This window comes from Pseudoliparis swirei, chromosome 5 (assembly GCF_029220125.1).
Source record: "Pseudoliparis swirei isolate HS2019 ecotype Mariana Trench chromosome 5, NWPU_hadal_v1, whole genome shotgun sequence".
Lineage (NCBI taxonomy): Eukaryota > Metazoa > Chordata > Actinopteri > Perciformes > Liparidae > Pseudoliparis > Pseudoliparis swirei.
The window spans coordinates 8,514,707-8,529,112 of NC_079392.1; the positions used below are offsets into that span (position 1 = coordinate 8,514,707).

At 44.1% G+C, this 14,406-nt stretch overlaps 1 protein-coding gene across 5 annotated transcripts in view; it reads right to left on the reverse strand.

Annotated features, from left to right (window-relative positions):
• pik3r3b (phosphoinositide-3-kinase, regulatory subunit 3b (gamma)) overlaps nt 1-14,406 on the reverse strand; it is a 173,891-nt gene that overhangs the window by 7,428 nt on the left and 152,057 nt on the right. For 3 of the 5 annotated variants that reach the window (XM_056414558.1, XM_056414559.1, XM_056414562.1), the window contains 3 exons: nt 1,506-1,644; nt 401-499; nt 41-221 (listed from right to left, as the gene is read on the reverse strand). In XM_056414558.1, the coding sequence (XP_056270533.1) occupies nt 41-221; nt 401-499; nt 1,506-1,644 (419 nt within the window). Of the gene's footprint in view, nt 1-40; nt 222-400; nt 500-1,505; nt 1,645-5,275; nt 5,338-9,555; nt 10,084-14,406 lie in introns of those variants that run through there. The other 2 variants (XM_056414560.1, XM_056414561.1) reach the window with 2 other exon arrangements.

Sequence of the window (14,406 nt, forward strand, 5' to 3'; positions counted from 1 at the left end):
GAACAAACGGGCGGTGTGCATCGTGCTGAGCGTTGCCTACCTGCTGGAAGCGGGAGATGGGGTACATGAGTTTGACGTCCAGCTTGGTGTTGTACTGAGCCAGAGACTCGTGTCTGTAGTGGCTGATGAGCTCCACCACGGAGGCGAACGTCAGGGGGTCGGAGAAGCCGTACTTCCCGTCCCGGTGGTAGATCTTTATCAGCTTGTTGTTTCCCCCTTTCCTGAACGCGGAAGAAAAGCAGGCACACGGGCGGGAAGATGAGGACATGTCGACGGCACATTCGCACATGAAAATGCGTCCCTGAAAATCAAAATGATCCGTCTCGACGTCCACGCCGACGGCCTCTGGTTCAGGCTAGTTCCTCCACACGCACTCCGGAAAACTGAAGTGAGACCGTACCTTAGTGTGAGCGTGTAGTCGCCCTGCATCTTGGTGGAAGCGTCCCGAACCAGGAAAGTCCCATCCGGCATGTCTCTGAGCTTATCATTCACCTCCTCCCTGAAGACACACACAATTGCATTGGTTGAGTGATCTGTGTACAAATGTGTTTACAAATGTCACGTCTGCCTCCAATTATCAGTTGCAGGCGACGAGGACGTTGCTCACAGCCGTACACCTCAAAGGAAAGAGTCCATCGATTAAACGACTGGGCAGACTGGTGCGAGCCAACGGCATCTCGGCTGCGCCAGCGTGTGAAAGGTGGCAGACTGGCTGTCTGCACTGTAGGTGTGGTTGTCGTCCAAGTATGTGTGGATTGTGGCCGAGAGCTAACCTGCACTTAGCACAGCCCACGGTGACAAGAGGCCTCAACAGTGCAGACTCGTCACTTTTACGGATTTACTTTAGGAAAACAGGCATTTTAGGAAGAGGATTGTCCTGCTGAAACTCAACTCTAAAGGAGACTGTGGAAATGTCAGGACTGGGCTGCAGCAAGAATCTGGATTCATTTACTGAAATGTGACAATAAAGTAGACGCCACACAAACATGGATACGTAACTCTTTGTAACAGCTGAGTATTTTTTGGGGGTTGATATTGTACCATAAAGTTGTCTCGTAAGTCATTATTTTTGTTTTACAGAGTTACTGCTTTAAAATCAAGAAATATGAATGGCCTGTGATACAGTATACATCTAGTAAGGAGGACCTGTCAGAGGGTACATAGCACGATCTTTGGTACGTCTTACCCCCCCCACCCCCACCCCTCCATTAATCCTATCGCTCTACCTGCTCCTATCAAATAAAAAAGGTCAATACTTAAGGCTGTCTTGGTGATTTAAGGGATAACATTTGTACTCATCATATACCAAGTGTACATACTCTTCCTCACAATAAGCATTATAAGATCCCCACTGATACATTTTTTTGTCTATAAGATACAATAATTGACATTTATTTCCAATAAACTAATTTGAAGATAGTTTTTTGGGGGGGGATGAGGATTTGTGATAAGATGCTCAGTCACTCCATCTTAAGACCCAGCGTGCGTGTGTGTGTGTGTGTTACCTGGATATGTCTCCCCAGTACCACTCGGCCTCTTGCAGCGAGCCTCCCGCTCCTCCGTCCTTGGTGCCGTTGGTGCCGCCCACTCCCAACCCGACTGAGCAGGAGGACTGCTGTGGCTTCGCTGGCTTCGGAGGAAGAGCTGAGGTGGGGGGGGGGGGGGGGAGGAGAAAGAGACAATGCGTTACTATTGGTTACCAATAAGAGATGGGTGTCCATACATGCACTGTGCAACTTGAACTTTGGAAAAAAACACAACACTTGAGGGCAACCGCCCGTTGGTGGCTGCTGATGGAGGGCAAGCGGAAGCGTTGTCACTACTCAAGTTAATACTCTCCAGATATTTCATGACTTCAGGGCTTCGTGGGAACAATGACACCAGAACAAGGCCGAGAGTGTGTTCCATGCACACGTACTTCATATGCAAATTGTAGAACAGCAGCTGTTTTTACACTTCCACACAGCGGTGCAGTTGGTGACCGTGTTGTTATTAATCACACAGGCAAACGCCACCAGAACAGCCCATTCATCATCACAGTAATTATTCTGTCATAAACCACATGCGAGACACAGACACGCACACACACATACACACACACACACACACGCACGCACACGCCTGTGAGACGTTTTAGGTCCCGAGGAAGGAGAAGGAAGTTTGTTACAACTGCAACAAAAAACAAAAAAAGTGTTCATAGAGTTCCGCTCATCTTTGCGCTCCGGTTCATCTTCTAAAGTTGATATCACAGGAGATGATGATGAACTTTAACTCTGGTTTGCACTGAATGCAATTTCCTGAAATACTGTGTAGCCTAACAGAAGGTTGGCAAGCCTAATCATCAAAAGGATTTTGAAACGGTCCACTTTAACACTTTATTTATTTGTATTTTTCCCAAGAGGACTTTTTTTTCTCACAAAATGTGCATTGATTTTGAGGGGGGAGAAATGGGGGGAGGGGCGGGTGTCAATCAAGCCATCCACACAATTGGAAATGCACATTGCCAGCAGCGTTTTTTAAAGGCTGAAGTTAAATTCCGGCTGAACGCCAACAGCGTAACAAGGCTTGTTGGGATAACTGGGTTATCGAAGTATGATTCGATATATGGACATGACCTCAATCATTTTTGCTGACCTCGATATTTCCCTTCGCGAGTGTACGAGACCTGAGACGTGCGCAGACGCTGCGCATTTAAAGAGCTCAAGATGCCATTGTATTTGACGATTCATCCGTTAAAGATGTTGTTCATTGCCGTTATTTCTGGGACAGGCCTAATAAGCATGACAAGCAGAAGTACTTGTGTTTGCTGCCATGCTGTGTGCCAAACAGAGAGCTAGCCTGACTATGACCCACAGTACCAACAACCACCCCCAAGGCTTTTAGAAGTCTCAAGGCACATCTGGATACAGTTTAAGGAACAGCAGTGTAATTACTGGAGAGCTCCTACATCACAAATCAGTTGACTCGCTCACACACAGAGACAAGGCTGATTTGGACGGCGTCTATTTAAAGAAAGGAGGGAAAGTCCACTGATGAATGTACCCTGGGATGCAACCGGAGCAGCGCTCTTCTCCAGCTGGAGACGACAAGAGGCCGACACGTGGAACACCCACAATGCACAGGGGGAGATGAATACGAAACCCAGTTTGTTGTGATGTTAATAATGAAATTAACATTGTAAAGTACAATATTTACTTTAAGCTCTGGTTTGGACATTAATGTATGCAGCATGCATATACATATATACACACACACACAAATATGACAATATATATGTATATATACACATATGAATATATATATAAATATATATACATAAATATATACATATATAAATATATACACACATATGAATATATATATAAATATATACACATATGAATATATATATAAATATCTATATATATAAATATATATATACATATAAAAGAAAATAAAAAAATTAAATAGGGTGCTTTGAGCTCCAAATCCACCAGAGGGCCATACAACTAGCAAATGTGTAGTGTGTCATTATGTAACAATTACACTTCATAGAACATTTCTTTCGAGTCGTTTGAAACATTTCAATTGCCACACAATGTAGCTCATGATTCTCTTTGTTACGTGACTCATAATAGTCTCATAATTGTTTCATAATAGTGTAACTACAGGACATTGTCGGTCACGAGGACTGAAATACAGTGTGAATGACAAGAACTACCAACAGCATTTTATTCACCCCACACACACACACACACACATACACACACACGCACACACAAACACGCACACGCACACACACGCAGATGAGTACCAGTTCAGAGGAATGTAGCGACAGTGGCAGCTCTTCTTGCTGTGCTCTTTGTTCTCCTTCAACCCTGCTATCCTTCTCTCCTTCTCACTTTTTCTTCAAGAATGCTGAGGTTAAACCAGCAAATAACCCTTTGTTGCAAAGGTCCAGTGGAAAGTTGAAGCATCGAGGTCGGTGACCTCTGCAGCATCTCCGGGGAGGGGGAGGGGGGCGGCAAGACAGGGGACAACACACACTGGACAGCACTCGTGATCCGCCTGCTCTGCTCAACCTCACTCATGACAACCGTCCTGCTAAAGCGGGCGGGATCCAAACACGTCGGCAAATATGAGAATGTACACAACGGTATTGTTCCAAGTCTGTCAAAATTAAATAAAAACCTGTCCCAACTACTGTGTACGAGTCTAAGAGAGAGAGCGAATAAGAGGGATGGTGAACAAAGGCGACCATCAGCGGAGCCTCCCTCCCCTTCACCCCTCCCCCTCACCAAACAAAGCAGCGCTCAAACACACACACACACACAGACACGCGCACACGCACACACACAGCTGATCATTAGCTCAGCAGCGACAGCGCGTTGACAAAGATCTTCACTGCAAAGCCAGTTTACACGCAGAGACCTTACGGCACCCGGACAAAACAAAACAAGCAGATACCCAAAAGCACGTGGCATGAATTGACTGTTCCAAATAAATCTGCTCCACAAATCTGGTCCACTTAAAACAACTTTACATCTGGACAAAGTAAGGAGCTGCAGGTGGTGTGTGTGTGTGTGTGTGTGTGTGTGTGAGAGCATTTACAGTATGTGGGTGTGTATCAGCGTCACGGACACAAAAGCATGCGCTTCTCACACATGGAGATGCTTTAGAGCACAAGACTCTTTACTTATTAAATTGGAGTCCAGATTGCTGCAACATTAGATCTTACAAATGTATTTATATATATATATATATATTTTTTATTATATATATATAAATAATATATATATATATAAATATATATATAAAGCCTTTAAAATGTCATAAAATTATGAAAGTCACAATTTCCCAGAGCCCAACAAAACAACTTGAAATTTCTATTTTTGCTTGAGCAACAATTTAATCATTTTTAAAAATACAAAATTACAAATATTCACATTTGAGAGCCTGAAACCCGATAGTTATTGGTATTTTTGATACACAGACAACTTTCTGCGTATCGACCCATCATTGCAGCACTAATTCCCCAAATTCAGAACAAAAAGCTGATGCTGCAACAGAGAAACGATGAAGACAGGAATCAGAAAGTATCAAAGAAGTGAATGCAACAGCATGAAAGAGCGAAATAATATGAAAAGAAAAGTGTGGACATTCCAAATAAATGTACACAGATTAGAACGCGAAGAGTGCTGCACGAGAAAGCTAGCGAAGACGGAACAAAGGCAGCAATAAAAGAGAGGAAGAAAAAGAAAATACACCAAAAGATCAAATTTGTCTCTTTGCCTACCGTCCAAAAGCATCGCGCTCTCCGTTAGCTGCATGCTGTCACTCGCCTCTCAGCTGATTCCCTCCTCCTCTCTCTCTCTCTCTCACTCACTGCCCCTCTGTGTGTGTGTCTCTCTCACTCCTCCTCCTCCTCTACCTCCTCCTCCTCCTCCTCCTCTACCTCCTCCTCCTGCTCTCTGCTCAGTCAGACTGAAGAAAAGAGCAGAGCAAGGCTGATTCTAAAAAGACCGACGAGGTGATGCGCTAACTAATCCCAGCGCTGAGGCCCGCCCCCCTTGGCCAGTCAGAACGCAGCCAGGGGGGTGTGCCTCGCAAGAGAGAAAGAAAGGAAAGAGGGGGGCGAAGTTATCCAGTGGTAGATCAATTCCTTCTGGGACGTCACAGACTCATACGCACAAATTAACAGGTCGTCTCCTATTAACAGTGCGACTTGGGGCTAAACGTGTGTTTGAGAGCCTATAATTTCAGCACACACACACACACACACACACTCCAAAACTTCATAGATATTACATTTATAATGGCATGAGAAAAGCAGCAAACCCTCACATTTGCCTTTGGAGAGCAAACATTAACACACGCACCGAGAAAACCAATGAACCAACTGCCAAAGCACCAACATAAATATCCATTAACAAGTCAAATGATGTTCAGATTATGATCCTGATACGAGGCTCTGATTCACTCAGTGACTAAACGGGCACCAGGCAATACGTTTCTTATGGACTTGTCAATCCGATCCTACAAATGATGATGATGCTGATTCCGTCCTTTGTGTGCGGAGGCTTTGACATCTCCGCTGTGCATTTGTGTCAAGAGCGGCAGGTCTACACTGCTGGGGTTTTCATATTGTAGCGCAGGTTGCAATTTCTGCTTAATGTATGCACTTAAAAATCAGAGTTGGCACTTGAAACATGCTTAAATGAGTTAATCCAGCACAGTAACACAACTGTTAAAAGGACTTCTAGGATCACTTGTACTTAACCCTCCTGTTACCTTTACATTTACTAACATATTTTACCCTCGGGGTCAATTTGACCCGAGCAATTAAAACCTCCAGAAAATTATTAGAATTAATATTGTTTCCCAAGTTTAAGTGTGAGGTACTTTATGTTTGTTTGCTGACTACCTAAATAGCCCTTTCAATATATAAAAAAGTTGATATTTCTTATATGTTTGACACAGTGAAAAACAGCCTGGGGTCAAATTGACCCCAAGGAACACCGACATTAAACATTGAATGGGGTCAAATTGACCCGAAAGGTAACAGGAGGGTTAAATGTATACATCTTGTTTCTCCAATGTGATTTTCTTTCTGAAGGTGAGGGCACTCATGTAGAAAAATCTATGACAATCCGCTCCTCATTATGGAATAATGCAGGGCCGCTTGATCGATCATGATATCAACAGGAACATTTTACCAATATAAATCACATTATGGCAAATTTGGGCAAATTAAAGTTACAGATTTAGATTGATTCTCAATGCAGTGACGGAATAATTTAAAACTTAAAAAATGTCAACAAACTATTTTGTAAAAACATAACTTGACTAAGGATCCTAACAAAACATGAGTTCCTTATTGTTATGTATTGTTGCCAAAGTAACATTACATGCAATTCATAATAATGCATGTCAATTTGTAAAATATGTGATACTTTTATCATCATTAAAAAACATGTGCAGAAATGATGTAAACTGCGAGGAGAGAAAAAGTTTCCAGCCTGTGCATGTTGGGTTTTCATGCTTGGCAGATGGGATCCGAAACCACCTGGAGGACGACGGCAAAGTAATGTCCAGAACATCATGTGCTGGAAGCGAGCAAGGACGTGTCAGAAAACACTCTGGTGTGGTCCTTTAACAATAATCCCCCGGCAATTTTCCTTCGGAAGACAAGACTCACCGTGCACCCCACATATAATCACACACACACACACACACACAGTCAGTCTTGCATTCCCGTTACCCTTTCTTTGCCCCGTCCTCGTCTCCTCAGCCCTTTGGATCACGTCAGTTATGTCAAAACAAAAAAGACACGCTAGGCACACACACGCTGAGGCGCAGACAGGATGAGCTCATTCAGGCAAAAGAGGAGACACTCGGACACAAAAGACCAGTCACAATGTACAACACACTGCGAGAACGAGCTGGAGATAACTGCGTTGTCAAATAGCTTGATGTGCACCTTTTTTCTTAGATTTGGTCTTTGTGGACTGTATTATTCACAGCATGGAGTGAGCACAATTGCTCATTAAACTGTCATGAAATTATCAGTTTTTTTTCTTTTCTTTTTTTAAACAATACTCTTTGTCAACCAAGGACAATGACCCTCTGCATGAATGAATGAATGAAAAGCTCCGGGTGCTATAAAAGCAAAGGTCCAGCGGCAGTTAAGTGCGTGAATCACCAGTAAAGGGCCAGTGTGTTCCATTCACATCCGACGCAGTGAGTCGAGGAGCGCTGTCCATTCACTCTACTGTAGCTCCAACACAATGACTGTCGAGCGGAGGGAGAGAGGAGAGAGAGAGAGGCAAGACAGAGAAAAACGTCAAGAAAGAGAATCAATGCCTCTCCCGTTCAGTCAGGAGGCAAAAACAAAGGGAAGAGGTAACTTTAAGACGAGCAGAGAGAAAGAGGAAAGTGGAGACACTGCACCAGTCCACTTCACCTGGACTTCAATCTCCCTCCATCGAACGAATCAAACAAAGCACTTTAGCTTTTTTTTCATGAACCGAGCAGAAAAACAGAGCTGTGCATGCAGCACACTCTCACACTTGCAAACTTCACAAAAGGTCAAAAATACCATCCTATGTGAAGTTTAAAAATCAGTGTATTCTAACGGTTGAAATACTTTTGTTTGATCAAACCCTCTTCACCTGAGGGAATGCTTCTTTTGTTGTATGCATCCTCTCTGCAACGTGCCACAGATAAGACACAATGCTGCACTTTATGGTGGCTGCAGAATATACAGTACATCTAAAGAGATAAATGGGAGGAGAGAGAATGGAGGAGGGGGGGGGGGGGCAGAGCTACCGGGCAAACTGCATTCAACAGCGCCTCCTGGAAACAACACAACGTCCCACATCTGCGCCATGAACCATTCAGCTCACCGAGAGGGAGGGAGGGAGGGAGGGGGGGAGGGGGGGGGAGGAGGAGTCAAATGACACTGGCACAATTGCCCAGGAATTAATGAATGAAGGCAGCAATGAATGCAACATTTTCTATTCGGGGTGACAGTTTGCTAAAGGGAGGAGGCACAGGCACATATGTGCATGTCAGTAATTGGTGTTAGGATTTTGAAATGCTCTGGACTTTTTTCCCGGTTCCGATCCTTAATCCAGTCTCTCTCTCCTCCCCCCCCCCCCCCCCCCAGTCGTCGGCACACGCACGGAAGCGAATGTCGAGAAGATCGCGATCATCCAGACTTGTATTGCGTAGTCACGTTAATAATAGAGAGAGAGAGACAGAGAGAGAGAGACGCGCAGGTAGTTGCAGAGATTAGACACTGGCTTCAAGAAGCACCCCCCTCGGAAGCAATAAGGACTGCGTTGGTGGGTTTTTGGGGGGGGGGGGAGGCATTTTTTCCCCACAAAATATATTTGGGCTGCGATGTCTGCCATCTTTGTCATGTGTGTATAACGCGTTACTTGCAGATGGTCAGCGGAGGATATCGGCCACATCGGTGTACTATTGTCTCTAAAAAATAATGAGTCTGCGAGTGTAGCTTTTGGAGAACTGTCGCTACTGTCACAACATATGTATATAAATATACACGCATATACATACACAGGAGAGCATTCACGCGACGACCGTGGCATCGGAGGAAAGAAAAACGGACTGAATCGGGTTAAAAGCATTGACATCCGTGAAGAAAACTGTAATTTGTAGGCAAAAAATGTCGCCTTCTTTTTCAAGCTCAAGTTACCTGCAATAACCGGCCTACTAAAATAACTACCGAACAATGATTATGCGAGGATAATGTATGAACCCGTGGCAATGATGATTCCCTGCAAAAACAATACATTTAAAATAAAATTCCACCATAAATGACACGTTCATACGACTAAACACATCACAACAGGGACGACGACCCGCACGTCGGTAAGGATCTAGACCGCCGAGGGGCCCGGACGCAGCGTTACGCTTTAAAACTTTCCACCGATTTGAGCGGACAGCGAACGCAACACCTCTCCGGCTAGCCCAACTTCCCTGTCGATTCCAGCTCCTGCGATCACGACCCCCTCCGGCCCCCCATAACCTACCCCTCCTGCACCCCCTTACCTGGAGGTTGGTCCATTTCCAGATAAAATATCAGCTCCGTGGAGTAGGGCATCATCACGTCCCTCCAGTCTCCCTCCTCGCCGGCTTTTTCCGCTGTCCAGACTGTATTATACATTTCTTGCGTGTGGCTTAACCTGACAATCGTTCTCCACGAAAAAGGAAGGAACAAAACCTTGTAAAAATGCAAACCGGTGGCCAAAAAAAAAAAACTAGAAACAAACAGACATATAAAAAAAAACCTCGATGAGATAAGCTAATCTATCTATCTACTAAGAAGTCTTCTATCTGAAATCCTGCTTCAGACTGGAATAAATAGGCGAACTGTGTACAAAAAGCACTGGGCTGCTCCCTCCGACATAATAATAGAGTGAATAACTCGGGGCTCTTCATGAAGGCCCTCTATATGTGTACACACATACAATATCTATCTATATATATATACATAGAGATATATATATATATAAAAGCGTCCTTTTAAACGGTGGAAAGTAGATGCCAGCTCTACATTTCAGTCCCCTCTCCTTTTCCGCCGTTGGTGCCGCCGGCTTGCTAGCTTCATTTTAAGAAGAGCACTGACAAGAGGAGGCTGGCTGAGGCTGACATGGTCTGGGTCGAACCACTACGTCGCAACATACAGGGGTGGAGGGGGTTAACTTCCCGAGCTGTGATACACCGAAACGAAATACAAATAGCCCCTTGTTGTAAAGGATATTGACAAACTGTACCAGCCAGTAAACATTACTTGTAGTTAACCTATTCATTCCGCTCACACGTTCTGCCAGTATTATAATAGCACAACCCCCCCCCCCCCCCGCTCGTGGTTAGACTCTTTCTTTCCCAGGCCCGACGCTGACAGAACCCCTCTGTGCGCAAACTCAGAAGCTGGATTTGAAAGCCAATAGGGAAATTATTTCAGCCTCTGAAGAGCAGCTTACAAATTCTGTGGTTTTCCAGTCAGATCCGTACCTTCCTACTGCCTGTCTGTAAGTCACGACGAACGACATGCTGCTACTGCTGCAGCCACTCTGAGGTATGACATAACAGGCTACATGAATACACCACACATTCTGTAAAGACCATGGCAGTGTGTTTTCACTTTTAAACCCAAATTACAAATTGACAGTAGTTTATTTGACTCAATCCCACATTCACCATCCTGCTACCCCAAATACTTACTAGAGCACCACATGTATATTATTGCCCCTTAGAAAATAGTCCAATATATGCACTATTGTTTGAGTAACGTTTGCTACACATTACAGTGCCCAGCTTTTTGAGGAAATCACGGATCAGTTTTAAAATAGGAAACCTTACAGCTGTTGCTGTTTCAATAGGAACCAATGGGATTTGTTGACAATAAACACATATTAAAGCATGCTAACCGTGTGTTTATGTTATATTTGCATGGTAATGCTGTTGGATACTCCCCAAATGTATCCACTAATTCAGGAGCATTAGCATGCAAAATGACAACAATGGTGTAATACACAAATCAGGCATGTTTCAAGTTAATGTCCACGGTGACATAATTTTAAGCAAAGATCAGGGAAACATTTAAAAAATAAATCACTAAAATGGGTTTTCGAAAATGATTAAAGGCAATGGATAACATTAAATTAACCATCACACGATAATTACCCGTCTTACAAAAGTCACCCTAATGTCCTTTTACGCTGCAGTGATGTGTCCGGAGCTATCGTTTGTTTGCTCAGTGGGCTCGCTTAACTCCGGCTGTGGAACATTTTGTGTTTACAGCATGCCCCAAGCTCCCTTCAGTGAGGTTAAGTACAGTTACCGTAAACAATATGGAAGCTTAAACATATGCTTGGAGATGCTAGAGCGGTTCAAACATGCATTTAGGAAGCTTATAATACAGGGATTATTGCACGCCCAAACACACATCAAAACACACAGCTGCTAACATGGATATTCACCACTTTAACGGGATTGTAGGCCGATGTTTGGTAGGGGACACACCAACATCGTATATCAGGCCTAAACTGACTCAGATAGCTGGATAGAATATCGGTGTGAATGGGGCCCACCTACAAAATGTAATCATATTTTCTATACTATATATGTATTTCTTTGATTTTAATAAATTGAATGATTACAGTCACTTCCCCACACTTGCTCAAGCGGCTTAATCAAACATTGGTATTGGATCTGTATCGACCGATATCCACCTGGGACTGAACAAGTTGGCTGGCGCTTCCTTGATGTATGGCTCCTCGTTCTTACATATACTATGTTTGAAGCTGCTATCATCAAGATTTGAATGTGACCGATGGATCAAATGACCACGTTTGATGGGAAGGATGTCCCTCGTGCTGAGAAGCGCACAGGTAATCATCACCTGACTCTGCAGCTCCCCCCACCTCGAAGAGCTCCGTAGTGTCTTTCAGCTCAGTGTTTTAGTTTGAAGGTTTTGGCTCACGCTCACGCCGCTTTCAAGCAGACAAGCTATTCTCAGGACAAAAAATAAGAAGCTATAAAACCAGACTGTTTGGTGCTCAATGCCAAACAGCAGACAGGGATATTAACAACTTTATATAGCTAGCGAAGAAAGGGGGAGATGTATGGCAGCGAAAGAGCCAGACCGACTGCTGCCAAGTGGCTGTCGTTTTCCGAACACGTTTGTCGTGTCAACTTTAAAAGGTGATCCCAGATCAGTGTTGAGTTTACAGCTCCGTATTTGATGCCCGGGCGGAGGTGCAGGTTTATGCAAAAGTTAAATCAGTTCAAAAGATCTCCAACTGATCCACAGCACTATCACTTCAAGTCGGTTCATAGCAGCCGAGACCCGACCCGGGTTGGGACCAAGTCATATCCAGTCGGCCTGGGTCCAGTTAGGGTCCAGTTCTATTGCCATATGTTTTGTCAATATGTCCGACACTGGAGATGACTCTCTGCTAGCTCTGATCATATGGTGCATCATCATCATCATCATCGTGACAGGCGAGAAAAAGAAGTAAAGAAGTGTGTTTTAAGGCGACTTTTCATTCATTCATTCTCAGGACTTTGACTGCACCTGCATGTTAATTGGTATCGGATCCGGCTGCTTCCAGTGTCGGTGCTCTCTCGCTGCTCTATTTGGGTCGACAGCATTTTAGATGAGGTCTACTAATCCTTAGACCTTTTTCGGATGGGTCTCGATGTATTTTTTACATGTCGAGGTTTGGTAAGATTTCCAGAGGTCTGTTTTTGGAAGAGTTACATAGTTTGTTGTCTATCTGCATAAGCACGTTCTGGGGGGACGGGGGGTGTGGGGGTCTGCATGTGTGAGCAAAATTGAGATGACAAGTCTGTTTAAGCTCATTAACTTTTTTTCTTCTCCTTTTGGTGAAAAATGCTCAAAAAATAAAATAAAATAATGAACCCATGAACCTATTACTCTCTTTCTCGGCTTATATTCCTATGCCAAGAGCAGACAGTAGAGCACTTTTAAGATTAGACCCAAACAAAAAATACAATGGCATCATCATCATAATCAGCTGCCCCAAAAGCACACAGTGGAGACCCAGACTGGCCCAGACATCCACATGGTAATCTCCTGTTAACAGCAAACTATCAATACAATATATTCAGATGGGGGCTTCTGCCACCAGTAATTACAGCTGCTCTGTCTATCTCTCTGTCTGACTGGTGTCCTACTTCAGGGAGCAACAATAAATGAAAGGTCTGCTCCCCAATCTGCCATCCATCCATTCTGTCCTCCCTCTACATCCCCCCCATCCGTCCACCCCCTCCCTTAACTCGACTGTCTCTTCTGTCCATCACAAGACGAGAAGAGGAGGAGGACAACGGTAAGTTCTTTTGCCCAAATATGTCAAAGAAAAATAAATAAATAGAGGGAATCTGTGGCAATGTCAGTGTATGAAATCTATTTAATGAAGCAAACACGCACACACACACACTCACACGAACGCGCGCACAATCGCTGTGTGTGTTTGTGTGTGTGTGTGCTTGTTTCACAGATGGCCCGTGCCGGACACACAGCCCAAAGCTCATCTCTGTCAAGTGTGTCAAACAGGTTTAATTGCCGCCGCCACTCTGTGTGTTGGTGTGTGTGTGTGTGTGTGGCTGGGCAGATGGATCCCTAACAATGACACAGGAACTGACTCTGCCCCTCGTCATACAAAAGAGAAAGAGAGAGGAAGAAGGAGGGGCAGACCGAGGGAGGAGGACGATGGGAACAGCAGTATTAATCTGCGCTGTCCCCGGCAATCAGCACCCTGCGCCCCATTTAACCTCCGCAACAATGGAGCCGAGTGGCATCAAGTGGCCGATTTGCATAGCGTATGCATAATCACATATGAAGCATCGTCACATATGAATCAAACCCCTCCCACGACTCCAACTAAAACTTTTAAAATTCAAATTATGCATGCTTCCGATAATGTACGTTCCCATCCGTGTGTTTCGGGAGCATTTTCAATCGCATTTTCATTCATAAAAAATAAACAGAAAACGGCAACATGTCGGCCGAAGTGAGAGATGCCGGCAAAGTGATTAGCGCAAGAGAGAAATAATATCGGTCAGAAAAATCAATAAATAATGGATGAGGTCGAGGAACTTTGCTCCAGCTTTCTTTTTGAGTGAGCATATTTCATAAAATGTTCTTGTAGCTACTCAGCGGAAGAGTAAAGTAGTCGGACGGTGCACCAGCTGGACCAGAAATAACATGACAGATAATTGGATGCAAGTTCAGACATCAAACATTTATCACTCAGGGAGGAGGCCTCATTGTTCTGGCACACTAACTACCTACTTTGGATACTTAGATACGATTGACTTATTCTATATAAAACTGAATACTGAAAAATTGGCCTTATGTTGCAGCAGCTTTTT